This window comes from Zonotrichia albicollis, chromosome 13, assembly GCF_047830755.1.
Source record: "Zonotrichia albicollis isolate bZonAlb1 chromosome 13, bZonAlb1.hap1, whole genome shotgun sequence".
Classification (NCBI taxonomy): Eukaryota; Metazoa; Chordata; class Aves; order Passeriformes; family Passerellidae; genus Zonotrichia; species Zonotrichia albicollis.
Genome location: NC_133831.1, coordinates 17,580,086 through 17,601,308, shown reverse-complemented (window position 1 = coordinate 17,601,308; position 21,223 = coordinate 17,580,086). Strand labels below are relative to the sequence as shown.

At 47.5% G+C, this 21,223-nt stretch overlaps 1 protein-coding gene across 1 annotated transcript; it reads left to right on the top strand.

The window, feature by feature from the left end:
- The first annotated feature begins 209 nt into the window (after positions 1–209).
- On the top strand, positions 210–20,753 carry VSTM2B (V-set and transmembrane domain containing 2B). The gene is made up of 5 exons (XM_074551153.1): positions 210–1,059; positions 1,645–1,829; positions 3,359–3,388; positions 4,204–4,624; positions 20,040–20,753. The coding sequence occupies exons 1-5, from the start codon at positions 987–989 to the stop codon at positions 20,126–20,128; spliced, it is 798 nt and encodes a 265-aa protein (XP_074407254.1). The 5' UTR covers positions 210–986; the 3' UTR covers positions 20,129–20,753.
- The last annotated feature ends 470 nt before the right edge of the window (positions 20,754–21,223 follow it).

Here is a 21,223-nt window from a genome sequence, read left to right as displayed (position 1 = left end):
GCTGATCCATAGAAAGGTTTTCTTGTTATGATGCTGCTATCTAAATCAATGGGAGTGGGTTTTGTTGGGGTTTTTTTCCTTAATGTATTTTACCAAGTACCAAACGCAGCGAGTTGGGGATGCTGACAGCAGCCGAACGCTCCGGGAGGAGCCCGGGCGGGGATGGGGGTGCTGCCAACAGCGCGGCTTCGCTGCTGCGGGCTCAGGTGTTTCGCAGGTATTGCCAGCGCAAGCCGGGCCGAGCGGAGCGGAGCGGGCCGGGCTGCCAGCGAGCCCCAGCGGCTCCGTGGGGCCGGGTTAGAGCGGTGCCAGGGCCGGGCTGCCAGCGAGCCCCAGCGGTCCCGGGGCGGGTCCGGGGCGGCGCCGGGCGGGGCCTGGAGCGGGGGGCGGTGCGGGGCCGGGCGGGGGCCGGGCCCGCGGGGCAGCTGCGGCCGGGGCCGCGCATCCATCCATCCATCGCATCCCCGAGATCCAGCGGCCGGGCGGGCGGGGAGAGGCGGGCTCGGGCTGGGGCTGGGGCTGGGGCTGCCGCCGCCGCCTCCCCGCGCAGGGGCAGAGCCCGCGACGGGCGCACGGCGGGCGCTGCCCGGGCGCTCCAGGGAGGGGAGGCTCGTCCCCGCCGCCGCCTCGCTGGACATCGCGGCGACCATCGTGGGATGGGGCTCGGAGAGGCGCCCGGCGTCGCCTCCTCGCTCCCGGGCTGCGGGAGCCCCCAGGCAGCGCAGGGCAGTTGAATCCCGCCCGCGGCGGAGAGAAGGAGCGGGACGCGATTTTGTTGCTGCATTCCCAGAAACATCGCTTCCACCTGCCAGCGAGTTTGAGCAGCCGGCTGTGGATTTTATATTTGCTTCTCCGCAAAGCGAGGTTAGCCGGGAGGCTTTGGCTTTTTGGGAAGGAGCCCTGCCCCGGCCCTCTGTCTGCGATGGATTGAGGCGTGCCCGGCTGCGCCCCCAGCCAGGTCCCCGCCCGCAGCCCACATAGATGCGATGGAAAGTCGGGGGCTGTTCTGCACCCTTTGTTACCTGATGTTCAACGCTCCTCTGCTGTTCATTGTCACCGGTGAGTGGGGAACTTCGGCCGCTCCGGGCACAACTTGCCGGCGGGGCCGTCGGGGCTGCGGGGCCGCATCCGAGCCGCAGCCGCCCCTCTCTCCAGGCCCGGCCTGTTCCCAGCGCGGGGCTGGGGGCAGGGAGCTGCCCGGGCGGGCTCTGGCTCCGGCTCTGGCTCTGGCTGTGGCAGAACAAGGTGGCTCTGTTGTTGGGCCGCAGCTGCCGGCAGCGCGCAGCGGAACGGAGCGGGGCGCGGCGGGCGCGCAGCCCGGGACAGTCCCCGCGCCCTCGGCGGGAGGGGACGCTGTCACACCGGTGGCCTGTATCAACCCGAGGGCTTTCTTAGAAGGACCGGGGGGGGGGGGGTTTGAGTCTTCTTCAAACTTTCCGCTGAAGCCGCGGATGCAGGGTGACGGGGCCGGCTCGGCCCTGCCCCGGTGCGCAGTCCTGGATGCTCTGCTCACCCTGTGGGCTCCAGGAAACCTGTGCCGCGGTCAGCGCTCAGCTATCGAGCTGAAACAGCTCACGTTAGACTGATCTTGCCTTTTAATCTCTCTCGTTAACCAGCCCTTGTAACTCTATCTTCCCTTCCCAGCTACCTTTACTGAAGTTCCCAAAGATGTGACTGTTAGGGAGGGAGATGATATTGAGATGCCTTGTGCTTTCCGAGCCAGCGGATCCACCTCTTACTCCTTGGAAATCCAGTGGTGGTACCTTAAAGAGCCAGCCAGAGAACTTGCACACGAATTAGCCATCAGTGTCCCCGGCAGCAGGAGCAAGGTAATACATTGCTATGGAGATGTATCTCTTCATCAAATGCAACATGCTTAGGCAGCGATCAGAATAAACTCAGCATTCCCAGGGTGCTTCCTCTGCCCAGTGGCAGTCACCAGTAGGTAGCATCAACATGCCCAGGCCCTTTGAGGAAGGCAGGAGTACAGGGCATGCACCATGAGGGACTGTAAACAGAAAATGATAAATGTTCCACTGCAAAATCAGCAATGAGGTCCCAAGAAAAGCTGTTGTATGAAGTGTGGACAAGCCAAAACCAGTGCTTCTGTGGACTGAGCTAGGAATCACTGTAAAAGGTGGGAGAGCCTCTGCTCACTGATAGTGCAGAGAAAGGCATGAGGGATAAACCTCTCTGTTGGTACATTAATGTGGTACCAGTCTGCATCTACAAAGGGACAGTTACTTGTCCACGTCCAGACTGGTGTCCATATCTGAAGCTCAGCAAAATATTTTCAGCCAGATATAGCCATTAAAATGCATGAAGTAGAGTTAAATCCTGTGTGCCTTTTGCCCTCCCCCTAGAACGCTGCTTGGTCTGAGGGCAGGCTTTAGTCTGAATTTTTCAGCTGCATTTCCCCAGCATAAGCCAGTTCATTCTGCACCTCCCCACCAGAGCAAAAACAACTTGCAGGTGCCAAACGGGGCTGTGCAAGGAGTGGGGTAAAGCAGGATTTGAGGCTGTGCTGCCCTACTGTGTAGGACATGTCATCCCCTTCAGCCCTGTCCTCTGTGCCAGCAGGGTGGCCCGTGGCAGCCTCTGTGCCTGTGCCAGCTCCCTCTCTGTGGCACGCTTGTTTTCCTGCAGAGCTCAAATAGAGATGCAAAGCATATAGACACTGAGCTAATGCGATGCCGCCTAGCTGGGGAAAGTGTAAGTCAGTTGTCAGACTGGGAAATAAATCGCTTGGATTTAAATGTCTTCTTTAACCTTATATAAAAACTGTGAGCTGCTTTTACAATAAATGATGACAGAGCAAGCCTGGAGAATGATGACCGTCTCCCTGAGAGGCGTATCAGTGAGGTCTGAGGCATCACTTAGGTTTACAGTGGTTGGCTGGAGACAAAAACATAACCAGATATGAAATGTGCTGCGTGACACCTGCTCCCAGGGTGTTTCAGGACTGAAGCTCTGCCCTGAGCCATGCAGCATCCAGCTTGCCCAAGCCCTTCCCTGCTGTGCTGCTGGTGAAGCGTCTTCCCTAGTGTTTGTCAGTGACTGTGAGCAGCAGAGCATGCAACAAGCATTTCTTTGGCTGCTGTTCTCACCCTTGGGGAAGGCAGCGCTTCTGTGGGGCAGCATGAGAACTTTACCCAAATACTCCCCCTGGCTGAGCACTGCTTTGCTGCCTTCCCCATCACCTGGGGAACTGCCCTGAGCCACACAGGCTGTGTGAATGGCAAGCTGAGAAAGTTGCATCTATCCATGTCCTGTCCTTCCACGGGGGTGGGAATATGAGCATCCTGTTGATGTGCTGGCAGTGCTGAGTCTAATTGCCCTTTTTTTCCTGTTCTTTTAGGTAGCAAATAAGGATGCAACTAAAATCAGCGTAAGTGCAGCTCGAGATGGGTGCACAGCCCTCCTCCCACGGGTGTGGGATTTACTGCATGCCCCCCTCCTTTCCTGACACACGAATGCAGCTGGTCTCGGTGGCAGCCGCGCTCCTGCAGCACGGCGGGAGTGTGGCACGTTTCCCCTCCTCACTGTGCCGCGGCTCAAGACGCTGTTACCATCTGTTGCTGCTTTTGCAGTCACGTCTCACTCCTCGCAAATCCAGAGGAGGTGGCCCTTCCTTAGCCACGTTGGAAAAGGGCTGTGGGCCAAATCAGAGGAGAATCTTGCGTTTTTCCCCCGGCCTTCTGCAACCCCCAGTAGCCTGAGGCGGCCCCGTTCCCTGGCTGTCCCGCAGGACACCCGCCCGTGTCCCTGCGATGAGCCCGGGAGCCGCTGCCCCTCTCCGCGGTGCTGAGCGCTCGGGGCAGGAGAGGGGACAGGAGAGGGGGCCCTGCCACCAGCCGGGCTCGCTCGGCTCGCTGCAGCGGGCGGGGGCTGCCCTTTCCCCGGGGGGGTTCGGGGCGGTCCGTGAGGGCCAGGGGGCGACAGAGCCCCCGCGGGGGCGGGTGGCGGAGCGCTGGCGGTGACAGCGGGGAGATGGCGCGGGGACGATGGGGACAGGGCTGGTTGTGGGTAGCCCCCGCGAGGTGAGGCTTGGGCAGCGGGGTGCGGGGCTCTGTCCGCTTCTCTGGGGGAGCCAGCCCGGCTCTGTCCGCTGCTCTGGGGGAGCCAGCCCGGCTCCTGCTCCGGCAGCAGAGGGCAGGCGCTGGGCCCGTGCTGAGGCCGTGCCGGCCGTGCGCTCTCTTGCAGACGGTCCGCGTCCAGGGCAATGACATCTCGCACCGGCTGCGCCTGTCGGGCGTGCGGCGGCAGGACGAGGGCGTCTACCAGTGCCGCGTGTCGGACTACAGCGACGACGAGACGCAGGAGCACAAGGCTCAGGCGCTGCTGCGCGTCCTGTCCCGCTTCGCCCCGCCCGACGTGCAGGCGGCCGAGGCCGTGTCGCACATCCAGAGCGGGGCCGCCCCGCGCCGCCACGGCCCCGCCGCCCGCCCCACGGCCCCGCCCGGGTCCGCCAAGCGCCCGCCGCCGCCGCCGGCCCCCGCCCCGGGCGGCACCGCCACCAGCGCCACCGCCGCCGCCACCGCATCGACGGCCGCCGCCGCCGCAGCCTCCTCGGCATCGCCGCCGCCCGGGCAGGCCGCCATCCTCCGCCAGCAGCACGGGTCAGGTAGGATGGCACGGGAGGGACCCCGGTCCCGCACGGGAGACACCCCGTTCCCGCACGGCACTGCCCCGGCACTGCCAGCCCTTGCGGGACGGGCACGGTGACCCCGCTGCCGTGGGGGACTCTCGCTGTGATGCTGAAACTGAGCAATCGCACCCGAGGCTGTTGGCAAAGTGCGCTTAGGGTGTCCCAAAGGCGCTTAGGACTGTGCCTTGTTCCTGGACAGCAGTGAACACAGGCACGGGGTTGGAGAGATGGGTCCGAGTACGAGGCTGGGACCTGCATCCCTTTGGTGGGTGCAGTGGGAGGCCCCACGTTCAGAACCCCCTTGCAGCTTTTGGGGTACAGTGTTTGAAACATTAGCTACAGCCTCAAGTGAGCAAAACACCATGGATGTTCTGCAGAGAATTCAGATTTGCAGAGAATTCAGATTTGCAGAGAATTTAGATCGGTGAGTGGCTTACAGGGCTGGTTGTCCCAAGCAGATGCGAGGCCTGTGCAGAGCAGCATGCAGATTCAGAAGGGAAATGTCAATTGCTGTGTAATGAGCTCCACATCTGAATTAATGGCAGGATAAGAGTTGGAGATACAGTGCTCTATAATGTTTTCCAAATGTAAACATCATGCTAATACTGATTGTCTATCAGTTAATACTGTATTAAGTTATTAATGCCACATTACCATACTGTGGTTTGCCAGAGAAGGTTTGCCCTAAACCTTTATTTATCCAATGACAGGAATGTCTGGGATGAAGAACACAGTCTTAAATCTGCATTGCAAAAGTGTTTCAAGCTTCAGAGGTGTGGTGCTGCTCTGGCTGGGCTTCAGCTCTCCCCTCAGCCGCTGTCACTTAGCTGGTGTTGAACAAATGTCCCTGCCAAGTTATCTGTGGAAAAGGGGAACAGTTTTGTGCCACTAACTGTGCAGGGAAGGCCCTGAGCTCCCCTCTCTGCTGAGCCTCTTCTGACGCAGGTTCATAATCTTCACGCAGGGAAGTTCACACTTCTTCCTGATACCTCTTCACACTTCCTGGGCAAGCAGTTGCAGGTTTTGGCTCACAGTAATGGAAATAATTTTTATATGGGTCACTGTGACCTGCTGGTGCTTTACAGGTGCTGTGTTTTATCTGGCTACTACCTTTTCCTGTTTTCTGAATAATTTAGTTTCTTTCTTCTGTAGAAATGCATGTGAAAATTAGATTTTACTCCTTATCATTCCCAAGACTGAGCTGGTTAGTCATTGCTGTCTAGTGGTAGATAAGGTGACAGTTCCTGAGATCTAACTACAGGTGCTTTTGGGCATTTAAAGAAGTTCATTTTGCTTTTGCTGAATCCACTGACCACAAGAAATTAAACCAGAGGCTCATGATCTATCATTTTTTGTTTGGAAATATCTGCTTTTCTCCTGGGACCCCAGGGCTGGGGCTTGTTCTCATGTTTCCACTCTGTGACTGTGTGAATTCCTGCAGTGCTTTCCATGCTGACAGTAGAGGCTGGCTTTAGGACTTGCAGCACTGTGCACCCTGCCTGCTGAACCCAGAGCTCATGTGGAGCCTATGAACTAAACCAGGACGGTGGGAGTGCAGCGGGCTCAGTTCCACGTCAACAGATGGATGTGAGCCTGTGCTGCCAAGACAGCATGTCACATATGCCTGTGAGGGCAAGACCTCCTGCCCAGATCAGCTAAACTGCTGTCTGTCCTGATTTTTTACATGTCTGTGGTTTGGGATATGGCACTTGTGTATTGTTTCTAGGCTGCATTAAAATCTGAAAATAAACTGGTAGTGTTGTGGCCAGCAGTGGAGGCAACGGAATGATTTAAATCAGTGAAAAGGGCAGCAGAATGCAGAAAAACATCTAGTGGGGGTCTCCAGGTGGAGACTGATGCTGAGGGCTACAAAACTGGCTAAACAAAAATCTGCTGTGAGCTCCCTGCTGGGCACGCAGGTCTCTGTGAACAGTGCCACTCTGTGGCAGCTCCGGTGTGGAGAAAGCCAGGTCAGACTGTTCCTGTTCCTGTACTGACTTCACAGGGTGAACCAGCCCCTGCTTTTGTCCCCAAAAGAGGGAGGTAATTATTCATGTATTTTGGTATGGTCCTCTTTAGAAATAATGCCTTTTCACTCTGCTTGAATCAAGATCTCCCTGGATTACAGGATTCTCCCTGGTTTGTTGTAATTTCTGTACCTGTGTTGTTTGGAGCTGCTTGTAATTATGAATCAATAGAACATCAATCACAGCATGGCTTTGGAAACTTGTACCTGAGGAATTTGACCCTCAAAAATTCCTGATTCAGGTGCTTTCTGGGCCAGAACTGCCTGAGTGTTGTTACCACAAGATGTGTCTTTGGTTGCTTTTGTGAAGCAGATTGCTGCTGTGCTAGTCCCCATCTCCTGGGTGCTTTAGAAAGACTGTCTGGGACAGGGATTTGGTCTGGAGCTGAGACAGCCTCAGTAGAGGCAAGAAGTCTTCCCTAGACATGAATGTTGCATAGAAACCTGGGTAAAATATTATCATGGCAGTCAGTGTGGTGAGGGCTTGCAGGAGGAAAGGAAGACTGGGGTCTCCAGTGCTGCCATTCAGGTTGGAGAAGCACTAAACTTTCTCCTAAATGTCCTAAAAGAAAATGACATCTTAGACCTTCTGAGTTTCCCATTTGTATGTTAAAGTGGTGTTCTTTAGAGCTACAGTGAGCTGCAGTAATTATTGTTCTCCTTAAAGATTGCAGTTGATTTACAGGAAATGGGGTTTTTCTCTTTATTTACTTCTGGGAACTAGAAGCCCTGTTTTGAGTCCACCCCCAAGGCAGTGTTGTAACTGGTTTTCCACCCAGCAGGGCCAACAAATCCAACCAAATCTTTGTTCATGTGGTGTTTGGACTGCAGGACCTAACCTTGTGATGCTGCATGAGTTATATCTGCACAGCACTGTAGTACACATGCCTCATTATCCTATTTTGAGCTCCATAACACATACAGATAAGTGCTTGCACCAAATCTGTGTGTAATAATTGAATAGTCTGATACATTTACAGTACTTAGCATTTCTGAGTCTTTTCACTGTACACAGGGATATTTCCTCTGCATAAAGGCAGAAATGTGGTTGAACAATGGATTTGCTATCAGTGATTAAGAAACATCCTCATTTAAGACACTGGAGAGCTCTCCCTGAGAGCTGATGGCGTGGCACTAGCTACAGTGTCCTGCATGAATTGGCCTCTAATCCTGTTTTCCTTGCAATAGAAATCTTCCCAATGCTTTCAGTGTGGTAAGAGAGGGCCTCTATGTACTTGGATTCCAATAAACATGATTAGAGATCAAATGCTCCATTGGGATGTGCCTGCAGGGCTCTTGTTGACTTCAGCTGCTGCCCCAGCCATGCACCATGGAAAAGTGTGATTCTTTACATCTTCTGAGTGAACTGAAACATGAATTTATCAGGATAAATGTGTCTGTTACTGAGATTATTTAAAGAGCAGAGGGTCTCATCTGACAAACTGGGTATAAATAGAAAATCCATTGTTTTGAACACTATCAGAAATGGTATTTGCCTGAAGTCTGTGTCAGCATTGTGGTATATAAGGCAATAGATCCAGTATAACTGGAAAATTGACCAATATGCCACAAATATTAGCTACTTAAACAGAAATTTATCTGTGATGTTTAAACAACCATTTAAAAACTTGGTGCTGTGGTCTCATGGAAGCCTGGAAAATGAGATTTGGGCTGTGAGGAGACAAAGATCTGCTGGCAAGAACATTTTTAACCCTCTCAGAGAAGCAGTCATCCCTGTGGTTCTAAATGAAATAATATTGAGCTTTTAGTTTAAATGCTTGTACACAAATGGAATCTTACAGTGTAGGAGAAAAATGAGGGTGAGCTAGTGAAAGTGTGCAAGTTGTTATTGTTTGGAAATGCTCTGGTTTTACTGGGCAGAGCAGGGGGGATGCAGAGCATCACTAAGTGATCGCACAGCATCTCTGTCTCAGGCAGTTTGTAGTCTAAGAGAGGAGAGAGACAGATAAGTGACACAAGAACAATAACTGACTTTGTTGTGTTGTGTGACAGCTGTGAAATTAAATATGGAAACTTAATTTCAGATCTTCTAAATTTAAGTCCAGTGCCTTAGTGGTGAGACTAACTTTGTCATCTGATGGTGCAGTAATAAACAAGGATCTCCATCCTGACCTCCTGGGAGGGAAATTGACTGTATTACATCCTACCAAATGGTCTCCAAAATGAGTGCCTATGTATTGGCTTGGGGGCAATTTTTAGTTTAACTTCTGAGCAGAATGTAGATCAGACATTGCAGCTTCCAAATTCCCTTTTATTTGTTTGATCTCCAGCCTCAAAGCTCAGGAGTGAAAGCTTTAAATAAAATAAACAAAGATGGGAGTGTGAAACACGAGGCTCTAGGAGGAACACAGGCTCATGTGCTATGCACAGATGAGGTGGTCATGGCAAGGAAGAACACAAACCTTCCCTCCGTGCCTGTCCCTGCCCTCCTGAAAGCCTTTCATGTGTGAGGCAGGAGGAGCTGTGCAGCAGTGCCAGCCCTGCAGCCCGTGGTGCTGAGCAGGGCAGGGCAGGCACAGCCAGCCCAGCTGCAGGCACATGGAGACTGTGGATGCTCAGATCTCTGTGGGGCACTGGCAAGCAAGAAACCTGTCTGTGCAGCTCAGACAGCACAGGAGGAGCACAGGGTTATATTGGCTGGTCAGGGGCACTCTGTGCTTGGGTTTTGACTAACTCTGGGGTAAGGTTTGAGTTCAGGGCTCTTATGCCTTTGTCAGGGCTTTAATGACTCTCTGCCTGTTGGAGCCAAGCCTGTGGAGCTCGTTTATGTTTGATAGATGAACATTGCATGGAATAGCAAGGAAGGAAAGTCTGTGAGGCTGTTCAGCCCAGGCTCCCTGCCTTTCCCACTCAGCAATGTCTGGGTCTACTCCACTTCTCCTGTGCTTTTTATGAGACCATGTATGAGCTCAATTCTGATGTTCCTTGTAGTTAAATGCAACCTGGGTCACGTCACATTTTCCTTTGCATTAAATAAAGTAGCAAGACAGAGGCCATAACTGAATTATCAGGCTGACCTCCTAAATGTCACTGGATAATAAACATGCAAAAAGAATTCTCATTAAATACACATCACTAGCACTTTAATATCTAGGCAAATTAGACTGCTTTGGGGACAAGTGAGGTCAAATATCTTCTTTTGTGTCTGTGTAATGTGGATTAATTCTCGAAGTGGACAAAAGCACTAACTGCTGTACTGTGTCACCTCATTATCTAGGGCAGAAACAAGCTGTGCCTGGGTGTTTTTGTACTGTGGAAATGCAATTTATTTGAGTAACCTCCTTTCAGCAGTTCTTGCTTGTTCCCCAGAGGACAGACAAAACTGTACTAACCTATTCTACTCCAGCCTGTTCAGTGCCCTTGAAGAAATCCAAATATTATTTGAATTTCTTTGAAATCTTTAAGTTACAGATGAAAAAACCTTTAAAAATATTACTAAACACAATGAATGGGGTATTACAGGTCTTTTTAGTGAATATTGAATCTGTATCTAACACTGCTCTAGATTTCTATATAAGATTGATTCACTAGTGAGTGAGAATTAGAAATTTATATGAGGAAAGGCTCGGTGCACTCACATGTGTTTTTGCATGAGCAAACAGCATTTGGGGCAGGAATACATATGTAGTGCTGGTTCTTTTACATTATTTCAATAGATACTTTGCAAAGCAGAGTCTTAGTTTTCAGCACCAGCTAACTTTGTATCTTTTATGAGAGGCAGTAATTGTTACTCACTCCCCACCTGGGCTATAAGGTGCAGCTTTACTGATGTATAAACTAATTGATGTATAAACTACTTGAACTGTGCTGTCGATTTATATAGGTCCCTAACAGTTTAAAACTCAGCAGTGGTGGCACAAAGAAATGCCCAGACATATCTGGTACTGGTTTTGAGAAGGTTTTTAGCAGTATGGGCTGTAGCTGGGAAGAAAACACAAAGTAGCCTCTGCCAGGAAATGAATCTTACAGTAGTCCTGTGTAGGTGTTTCCTTTTCACTTAAGAGAGCCTGACAGGACTGTGCTGGCAATAAAAGGAAGTCGCTTTGGATTTTGATTTAGCTTTGCTAAAGCAGTAAGAATGCTGTCAGGCTCACTATTGCTGTTTACTATGTGTTTTTTAAAATTAGATAATGGTAGAGCAGTCCCATATGTCAATAATAAACAGTTCAAGTAGGTTTGTATTGGAAAAAATGGGGTTGTCAGCAGAATGGTATTATTTGTCACAACAGCAGCTAACAACCAAGCACTTTATATTGCTAGGCTGTTATCAGCTGGGAGGCAATTTTATTAGCTGGAAAGAGGAGCAGTTTGGCAGAGCAGCGCCGTGCTCAGCAGAGGGGTCTGTGTGAGCCAGCACGAGCTGTGCTGGGCTGTAGCAGGAGCTGTGTTCCCTGAGCAAGGAGCACAAGCACTGCCCTCAGCAGCTGCTCCCACCCTGCCCTGCTGGGAGGGAAGGCTCACCTGGAACAGAGACTGCACAGAGCCAAACAATAAAGTACAGATTAATTAAGAGGTCTCAATAGATCTACTTGTGCAGCACAACCCAAAACGGCCACAAAATGGACGAGCGGTCACGGGGTCTCTCACTTTTATAAGTTCTGATCCATTAGCGTATTAGAGCTAATTGTCCAGTTACAGCTTTAGCTGATGAAGTACAATCCTTCTTGTTTTCTCTCTTTGGTCTACTGTTGTTTGTGCTCTTGGGCTTGAGATCTGGATCAGTTGTCCTTGGTGCCCAGCTAGAGAGGGAATTGTTTTGTCTCCCTGCTCTGTGCACAGAGCTCACCATCCCCTAATACAAAGCCACACACTAAAGCAGCACAGAATCTGAAAAACATAAAAGTTAAGACCTGAGGCACTAGGAGCAGGACATCCCTGTGTGAGCAGGGAGAGGCTCTGACTTCCAAAGGGAGCTCCCTCATGGACATTGTCTTCTACACCCGTTTTTTTGCCATGCTGCTGGAGGAGTTCAGGAGATGTGGCAATGTAGCACCTGAGCTCATGGGTTAGTGGTGCACAGCATGGTGCTGAGCTCATGGCTGGGCTTGGTCATCTTACAGCTCTTTTCCAGCCTCACCCATTCATTCTGTGATTCTATGGGTAAAATTCATCAAACTGACATAATTAGAAATAGTTTACTGCTTTATAATTTTAATATTGGCATGCTAATCTGAATCCCTCTCACACCGAGGAGCTGGAGATTTCACATGTACAAAGGGTACTGAAGAATATCCCATGTCCACAGTTTTGTCAAATAATCCCTTGCTGCCTTATTCTGCAAAGCTTGGCCCCCCTTACACCTAGGGCACAGCAGAGTCTTTAGTTAACTTCAGTTAACATCTAGCAAATATCAGTCATTGCAAATATTTGGAGAGTCTCTGTATTTGTGGGTCAGTCCCAAAATGCTGCTGTTTGTTTACAGCAAAAAGATGATCCCTTTTTTATTGAAATCACAAGCTCTGCTGTTTTTCCAGGCACATGCTCTCAGTACAGCCATTTCTCGTGTGTCATCATGCATTCTGCTAATGCACTTAGCTCTGGTTTTTTAAGTATGGACAGGATAGGGTTATTTAAAAAAAATCCTTAATCTGCTCTTGCATCTGCTTAAGTTTGGTAATTCTGATTGGAGTGATAATTACAACTACATTGGCAGCTTGTTCCTAATCCTGATCAAGTAAAAAATACTCTAAAAACAGTGAAGTAAGAGCCACAGGGTCATCGTCTATTTCTGGGTTGCAAATATTTACAACTTGTATCAATTACAGGATATGAAATCTGTGTTTCAGTCCAGTGGGACTCATTGTCAGTTTTTTCATAAAGTCCCTATGGAATTGTGTGACCATATCTAGCTTGCCTGCTTTTCTGCAACATGACTTTTTAGTCCTCCTACTTATAATGAAAACCCTGAGAATATGCCCCAAACTTGCTTCAAAACTCAGTAGCTGAAACCAGCTCCCAGTATTTTTCATTACCTTGTGATCTGAGCAGTCTGAGTTCTGCTTTTGCTACTTATGTGTATGGATATGCTCTAGAATTGCTCACATAATAGTACAGAAGAAGGAAGTGTAGGACTGGCTGCTTATTCACCACCCAAGCTACCACTCATGCAGTTACTTATTTTTCTCTGTATTTTAATTTAAATTCATTTTCCACCAAATTTCATTACAAAGAATTTTGTCTGTGTCATTATTCAACTTTCAGGGAATGAAATAATGGTTCTTGCTTTTGTTAAGTTAATTTTAGATCATGGAACAGCAGAAAATTCTGGAAATTAAGACAAATTCATAATTGCATGGTTTAAGTGTCTTAATAAGATGTTTGGCAAGGAGAGATCATCCCACAGAAACCAAAGCAGAAATCTGTTTATGTGAGGGTAATACAAAGTAGAGACCAGCTGCAGGTCTTAAAAGAGGAAAGTTACTGGCTTATTTAAATGCACACCAATAGAAAGTATTTGAACTGTATAATCTATATGGAATGAATTACTCATTTTAAGCATTCAGGGTGCATTTCTGTTCTCCATTGACGCCGTCTGGAGCAGTGTTTCCTTTTGGAGCTTGTTATAAATTACTCCTGCTGTTGTCTTGAAGTTACACTTTAATTTCTCCAAAGTGGAGATTTGGTGTGGCTGGGTGGTTTGTGTGGCTCTCTCTGGTGTAGAAGAGATCCCAGGAGCAGCCTCCAAGGCCTGGCTCCCCCAGCTCAGCTGCTGGGCAGTCAGTGGGCACTGCCTGCCCTCAGTGGTGTTCACAGGCACGTGCAGTGGTTGAAGAAGCAGAGGGAGGCTTTGGTAAGCTTTTATATTTTTCAGATTCTGTGCTGCTTTAGTGTGAGAGTCTGGGCTTCCTATTAGGGGATGGTGAGCTCTGTGCACAGAGCAGGGAGACAAAACAATTCCCTCTCTAGCTGGGGACCAAAGACAAATGATCCCAATCTCAGACCCAAGAGCGTAAACAACAGTAGACCAAAGAGAGAAAACAAGAAGGATTGGACTTCATAAGCTAAAGCTGTAATTGGACAATTAGCTCCAATACACTAATGGATCCAAACTTATACAACTTATGGTTGTTCTGTACACTTCTGGCTACCACAGAAGGGAAATGAGGAGATTGAGGGAAAATACTTCCCATATTGTTTTACCCCCATTTCTTGTAACTTTAGTGGGAGATAGTTTTTTGCCAGTGTCTTGGCAACGAAACTGCTTATTTCTCTGGGAACCTAACACCAGAAGTATTTGTGTATAAATATAGGATAATTTCTTGCTGCATAGCAGATATGGATTTCCCTGCATTCATCACTAGTTCAACAATTCCTGTTTGTGATAGCTGTTGAAACAAAAGTGTTGTGCCTTGCAGAGCTGCAGCAGCTGTGGAATGGGTCAGACCAATTGTCCATTTAATCCTGTGCCTTATGTCTAATGATGTCCTTATGATCCAGGAGAGGGAAGAGCCTCTGCAGAGGATCACAGAGCACTTGGCTGCTCTGTGTACCATCAGCATGTTTGGCAGGGATTGTCAGCACTAGCATTTTAAGGAAAATTTGGCCTTAATGAATCTCAGCTAAAATGAGCTCTGTTGAGATCAAAATGCACCTCAATAGCTGCCGGTGCCTTAAGAAGCACATCCCCAGCTCCTGTACCACTGCCTCTGTCCTGTCCCACAGGCACTCACACACTGAATTCCAGCAGAGCACTGCAGTGCTTCAGAAAATCAATACTGCAGAAGGAATGTTTTTCTTCTCTCAGCTTCTTATCAGAACCAAACTTTTATTTCTGCATCATTTCCTTGCATGACTACACCTCTCTCTCATTTCCAACCAATTTATTTGTGTTTTCTAATCTGTAGCCTTACTGCACCATGCTAAACCACTAAAGTCTAAAACATCAAACCACTAAAACACCAGTCTTCTGTCCTAGGTGAGCTTTTTGAGTTGTCAAATCAAGAACAGTCAAAATTAAGGACTAGGCTTAATTCCTTCAACAAGGAATTGGCTTTTTCCTCAAATACACATTATTTTTCTGCCTGTTCATACTGTGCTGCCCTGTATGCAGCTTCTGGAGAGTTATCAAGCCTTAAATTCTGCCTTACCTCATTGTTTTCAGGTGAGTTTAGCCAAGCACATAAATAGATACAGGTGTGGGCAAGTAAATTAATGTAATTTAGTGTCCTCTTTTCAGGACTGCTAAATACTCCAAATGCAAATGGAATCTCATTTAAAATATTAAAACCTGTTGAGTTTCCAAAACCAGGACAGGAGGCTTTCAGTAACTCTTGTAATGTGGGGTTTTGGCAATTCACCTCTAAATATAGGCCTGAATATTGCAGTGGATATTTTGAGAGAGAAAGTAGAGAAACAGTGAAACTCAGGTGTATTTGAGAAGACTTAAAATGATGAGTTTTGCAAAACTCTGGTCAGTGTCTTCTGGCCAGTGAAATTGCTTTCAGCTTCCTGGAGAGTTTGAGGTTGTGGTGTGGATAAGGAAGTGAAATGTGGGCATTATCATGAAAGGTATGGAGGGCAATGCTGGTAGTTTCACCTGGCTGTGTGAGATGATTTACTCCTGACCTTAAAAACCTTGATGTCATGGATGAAGGAACAAAGCAGAATCACAAGCTTCTACCTGCATGGTTGTGTAGAAATAAAAACATATGCTGACTTCTGTGAGGCATTTTCTTGAGATGAGTTATGGAAAGCTGTTCCAAAACTCGGCAAATCATAAATAAAAACTGTAGTGGATAGAAAACTAATTTTGCCATCGTGCCTTCTAGGCAGGTTCAGTGGCGAGCAGAGCCCGTGCAGTTGCTCATAAATATGTGGGAAGTCAGCGCTGCTGAAATTAGCTCCACCAAAAGGCATCTGAGGAGCTGTCTGTGGCTGTGCCTGGCAGGATGATCCACAGCCACCAAAAGCCAGGAGCTGTGGGGACACCCCAGCTCAGTGGTTTTTCTGTGGTACCAATGCTGCTTTGAACAACAACACCTCCTGCTCCATGCAGGGCTCAGGGCTGAGCTGGGAGGGTCTGCAAAATCAGCACAGGCTCTGCGTGCACTTCTGCACAGCATCCTGGAGAATTATCTCCTGGGGAAGAGTGGGAATTTTAAGACATTAGGTACAAAACAAAAGGTAAAAAAAAACCAAAAAGGTGATGTTTGGATTGTGCTGGAAGTACTTAAGAGTGGAAGGGTGTAGAAGTTTACAAGATCTTGTCTCAAACTGTGGAATAGTTCTAATGGGGTGTAGCTTATTATCTCCTTGGTTCAGTAAGTCTATAGTGACTTTAGTAATTTCAATTAAAAACTTCTAAGAAGCTCTTAGGTCTGAAGTTGGGGAAATTTAATTCAATGTAAGTGCTCCAAATGTATGTCAGTGAGTGAGAATCTGTTTTATCTAGGAGGTTATTGTTTGTAATGATCCTTGACTAGCAGCCCATGTAAAACTCCATTTTTTGCATAGATACCAGGACAAGAACATGTGTCAAATGCAGTCTAAATTTTCTGGACTGATAGAACAGATCAATCTATATGGCCACCTCTTAATGAAATGCCAGGTTTGAGGGCTTTAATTGGGCATTGTTCTGTAAGGAAATAGGCCAAGGCTAACAGGTCACTGCATAAAAGCACTACAGAGAAATGTCTCGTGACACTGCCAGCCAGGGCCCAGCTCCATCATCAATAGGCAGTCAGATTTTAGGTGTTATCTCATCTTTCAAGGAAAATAGGCTACTGATGTCTTTCAGCTTTTTATTATATGGGCCACTGCATTTTACCACCATCTCAGAAAGAGACATCAAAGGACTTCTCAGATTCTTTCTAGTAAGAAAAATAGGTGACTGCAGGAAACTGTGGGTTTTGACCATTGGTTAAATATAGCTTGCAAAAGAATCATCCCTATTTTTTCTGGATGCCACAAGTCACTTGGTTAATTAATGTTTGTTTTTGATTGAACTGCTTTAAGTCAAACTGTGATTAATTCTGGCATAAAAAATATTAAATAGAAAATTACAGTAAAGCACTATTATGTCATAAATTGCAAAAAAGGATGAATGATGCCAGAGAGCAAATCACCATACACAAAGAGAACAAATTGTTCTTGTTCTGCATGGTGGTAGACTTTCCCTTTTGGCCATGAACATATAAATATTTTAAAAGCAAAGTTGTAAGTCTGTATAGTGATAAATAAGCTTGCAATAACAGAACATCAAATGAATATTCCAAATATCGGTGAAATGTTTTCTCCCAAGTGTCTGTAGTTTGCAAGTAACTGTGTACTCCTGATTTAGGGGGTCTGGATAAGAACTCTCTGTTCTCACACCTGGGTCAATCATGTGTCCAGAGCCTCATGCTCAAGCCCACATTTTGTTTGCTTATATTTACAGATGTAGCAATTTATTAACTAAAAGTCAAGACTTCCACCACTGCAGTAACAGCAGAATTGAGGACACTAAGTTCAGTTTGTTGTTGAAATTCTTTTTCTGGTCTGCTTATATTTAGAGGGAGGAGAATTCTGAAGTTCTGTGTGTCCAGTACTGCCTGAAGTCTTAGAGCAGAACAGCACTGAGTCAGTATGAAAAAGGAAGCTTGTATGTGGTGTTCAGTAAGAATAATCACTTTCAAATAGTTTTCTTAAAATATGTTTCATTTAACTGTTGAGTTTCTGTTAACAGAGTCTGAACTCACATTCTGCCATCAGAGAAGATGGAGAATATAGGTTAAAAGCAACAGCAGTTTCTACAGAAGGAAAAGACAAAACTTGGACTGTTCAATTCACAGTTCTGCATTGAAATTTAAACTAAAACCAGTACATAAAGGTAAAACCTACATAGGAATGATTTCGGTAGGCAGGCAGACAGGTGCTGAAAGGAGCTGTGACTAATGCTGCTTTCCCTTCAAAGCAGAAACCATCCTCAGCTGCTGTTCCTGGCAGCCCTTCAGCATCACAGTGGTGAGGACACTTGAGCCTCAAGAGCCCATTTCTCCAGGTTGAGTTTCTCTGTGTTTCCAGGGGAATTCCCCCTCACGAAAGCACATCTCGCTGTCTGATCAGCTGGCAGCATCTCAGACTCGAGCCCTGTTCACTGAAAGCAAGGAAAGAATGGGTTCTCAGAAGAGAAGAATGGGTTCTTTCCCTAGAAGGGAAGGAATGGCTTCTCAGCACCCTCAGGTCTGATCACAATAAATATCCAAGGCCAGCTCTTCCCTGCAGTGCTGGGCAGGTGTGGAATTGGCACGAATTTGGCACTGAGCTGTGTGCAGCTGCCAGGAGTGTTGGCTGCTGCTGGGCTGCCCCTGCCATCCCCAGGCTCAGGGGACAGTGACAGCCCATGGGGACTGTCCTGGGCTGGCCTTGCAGCTGTGCCTTGTCCCAGAAGAGAGGACATCGCTGCACATGCTCCTAGTGCCTTTTTGCAATGAGTTACAACTATCTCCTTCAACTGCTGGAGTTAATTGTGTTTGTTAATAATGATTTTTCAGTTTTCAAAACAAAAATCCTGTGTTCATCTTAATACCTTGCTGTCACTGTGCAGGCAGTCCTGAGCATGTGTTTGTGCATGCAGGGATTTAATTAAAACCTTAATAACGAAATAATCAGCACACAGTCTGGGTGTCTGTGAGATAGCACTGTGGGGACATTTCCTGAGTTCCTCAATTGCACAGCACATTGCTGTGTTCTGGTTTTGATGTGGGTAATCGTGCTCCAGCATTGCTGGTGAGGTGTGTGTAGATTACAAGGCAGCTGGAGCAGTGAGCCCAAGAGCAGTGCTTTGCTCAGGCACTGTTTGAGGCATTTCCTTTGATCATGCCACAGCTGGGAGACACTCACATGTCCTAGAGACCAAGACTAAAGTATTCACATTACCGTGCCTGAAGAGAGTTTCGTAAACAGAAGTGCCCTGATTACTTTTCCAGAGATACAGAAAACTTATTTTTAAATTTTTCATGCTTTGCAAAGTGTCTCTCACAGTGTGGGTGGCACTCAGTGTTTTGGGCATTGGTCACTCCTGTAGGTTGGGTGCTCAGCAGAGAGGAGCTCTCTCCCCAGCTGTCCCTCTGCACTTCAGCTGCAGGGCAAATTCCCACTGGACTCCTGCTTTTGTCCCACATCCATCCCATGCTGGTGAAGCTGCACACACTGGTCCTCTGTGGCTCAGGAAGGTGTCCCCAGGGGCATTTGGGCCAGGCAGCTGCTGTGGCCCAGCCTGGCCTTGTCTGTATGGGCTGAGCTGGGCTCAGGGAGTGCCAGGCAACCCTGGCCTACACTGCAGCAGTGGCAGGGGCTGCTCCAGGGAAAGGGGCTGTTCCAAGGAATGGGGCTGATCCAGGGAATGGGGCTGCTCCAGGGAATGGGGCTGTTCCAAGGAATGGGGCTGCTCCAGGGAAAGGACTTGTTTTGCCTTTTGCCTTTGCTTTTGCCTTTGCTTTTGCCTTTGCCTTTACTTTTGCCTCTGCCTCCTCTGCCTGTGCCCTTGCCAGCAGCACAGCAATGGCCATTTCAGAGGTGACAGCAGAGCCTCATGCCTGTGTCCCCTGCTCTCTTGGCTGAGCATGGCCATGAGACCTTGGCCCCAGGGCTCAGCCCTCCCATGCCTGAGAGAGGAGCCACACCACGGTGCACACAGCAAATGTGTGCTCACCTTTTTGTATCTTTTCAGCACACCTTGCTAGAAAATAGAAGATCTGAGGGAGTATCCTGGTGAGCAGCGGTGTGAGGCAGGGACAGCCTTGGCGGCTGTGGCTGCCCCTGGTTGCTGGGAGCAGTGTCCTGCCCCATGAGTGAGCTCACTGCTCTCCTTGGGACAGGCTGACAGGAACAGATGTGTTCCACACCTGACCTCTGTTTTTCTATAGCTCCTGAGCACATTTTTAATTTAAAATTCTGCTCTTTCCCATAAAAGGTAAAGAAGATGTCAAGGTCTTGCTGTTCCCATTCCAAATGGAATGGGTTCATGTCCTGTTAATCAAGAAGTACAGACGCAGCATTTGTCATTTCCCTCTAAAGTAATGGGTGGTTGATACCTGTCATTTCTCAAGAAACTATATACCAGATTATGGGGTATTTATAGAAATCTCAATTGCTGGTAACTTGGCTGAAGCCAAGTTTAGGCATACCATTAGTAGCACATAATGAAATGACCTCAGTGGAGTCAGATTTGGGAGGGAGAGGAAAAAGCTATTTGAGCTGAATAGCTTGAGGATGCTGTTTTACTATTAAAATTAAGCTTCTGACCCCTGGCACTGAAGTGATAAAAATGAATCTTCCTATATTTCTCTTTTGCATTTAATCTTCTATATTGGAAAAGATAAAAAAATCAAATCTCCTTCTCTCCCTTGTCTCTTTCTCTTCTAGGTACAGGACCTATTTATGCTACAGACCCACTCCTATACATGTCCCTGTTAATACTGCATAAGCTTGTACATTTATTAGTAAACCACTGACGGACTGCTCCCTCCACTCCTCCTCAGCCAAACAGAAAGGAACCTATTTAATAACAAACACAACCCCTGACAAAGAAATCCCTACTGTTTTAAAGATGGACAGAAAGAGACTGAAAGAAGCATGATAAATTCTACATGGGGGGAAAAACATATTTTTGGGGATGCCACAAGAAAGTAAACCACATAGAATAATGCATCTAGTTTCCAGACTCGATGGTGTAAAGCCCTGCTCTGTGCATGGCACTTATGATTTCTCTATTTTAATGTAATATTTTTTTCTTTTCTAAACCTTCCCTCTGACTCTTCATTTTGCACGAACTGTTGAGCAGTTATCTTTATGACAATATGTAAAGATGTTGGGTCAAACCCTTCCTAAGAAAGGAAATATTTTTAGTAGATTATTGTGTTTAGGTTTTTTTGGATTTCCTTTTTCTTTTTTAATTAAATTATTTCTTTTGGAGACATTAAAAAGGTACATCTTACCATAATTAATATTCACTGTCAATAATATTTATTTTTAAATGAAGATTGGAAACAAGGTAAGACATTTGTTTATAAACTGTATTGTATATTGCTGAATAACAGTTGAATAAAAAGATTTTGAAATAAAGTTTTTACAGATGTGTGTGCCTTTCCCTGTGTCCTGAATGTCCCTGAGAAGGCTTGATGGCTGCATCCCTTCCATGCCTTGAGAAAAGATGCAGTACAAACAAAATAAAATTGAAATCAGTTATTTTTCAGACACCCTCAGCTGGTGCCAAAGCCCACAGCAGAACGTGCAGGCAGCCAGTCCCAGGCTGCTGCTGCATTTTCCTTGGTGCCACAAGAAAGTAAACCACAGTTATCTCTGGGCAGCCAGGGCAAGATCTGGTAGATGGACAGTGGGACAGTGTGTGGCATTCAATGTAAATTGCTTTGGTTTGCGCCAGGCCTCTCTGAAAAAAAGGTGAATCAAGCTGTGGAAAATCAAAATAAATCATACTGGAATGTTGTGTTCCCTAGTTCCAAGATTTGTTTAAAATGTATTTGCTTTATTTAAAATATATCAGATTTTTTTAAATGCATAATTACTTCACTTATCCAGGTGAGCTTCCT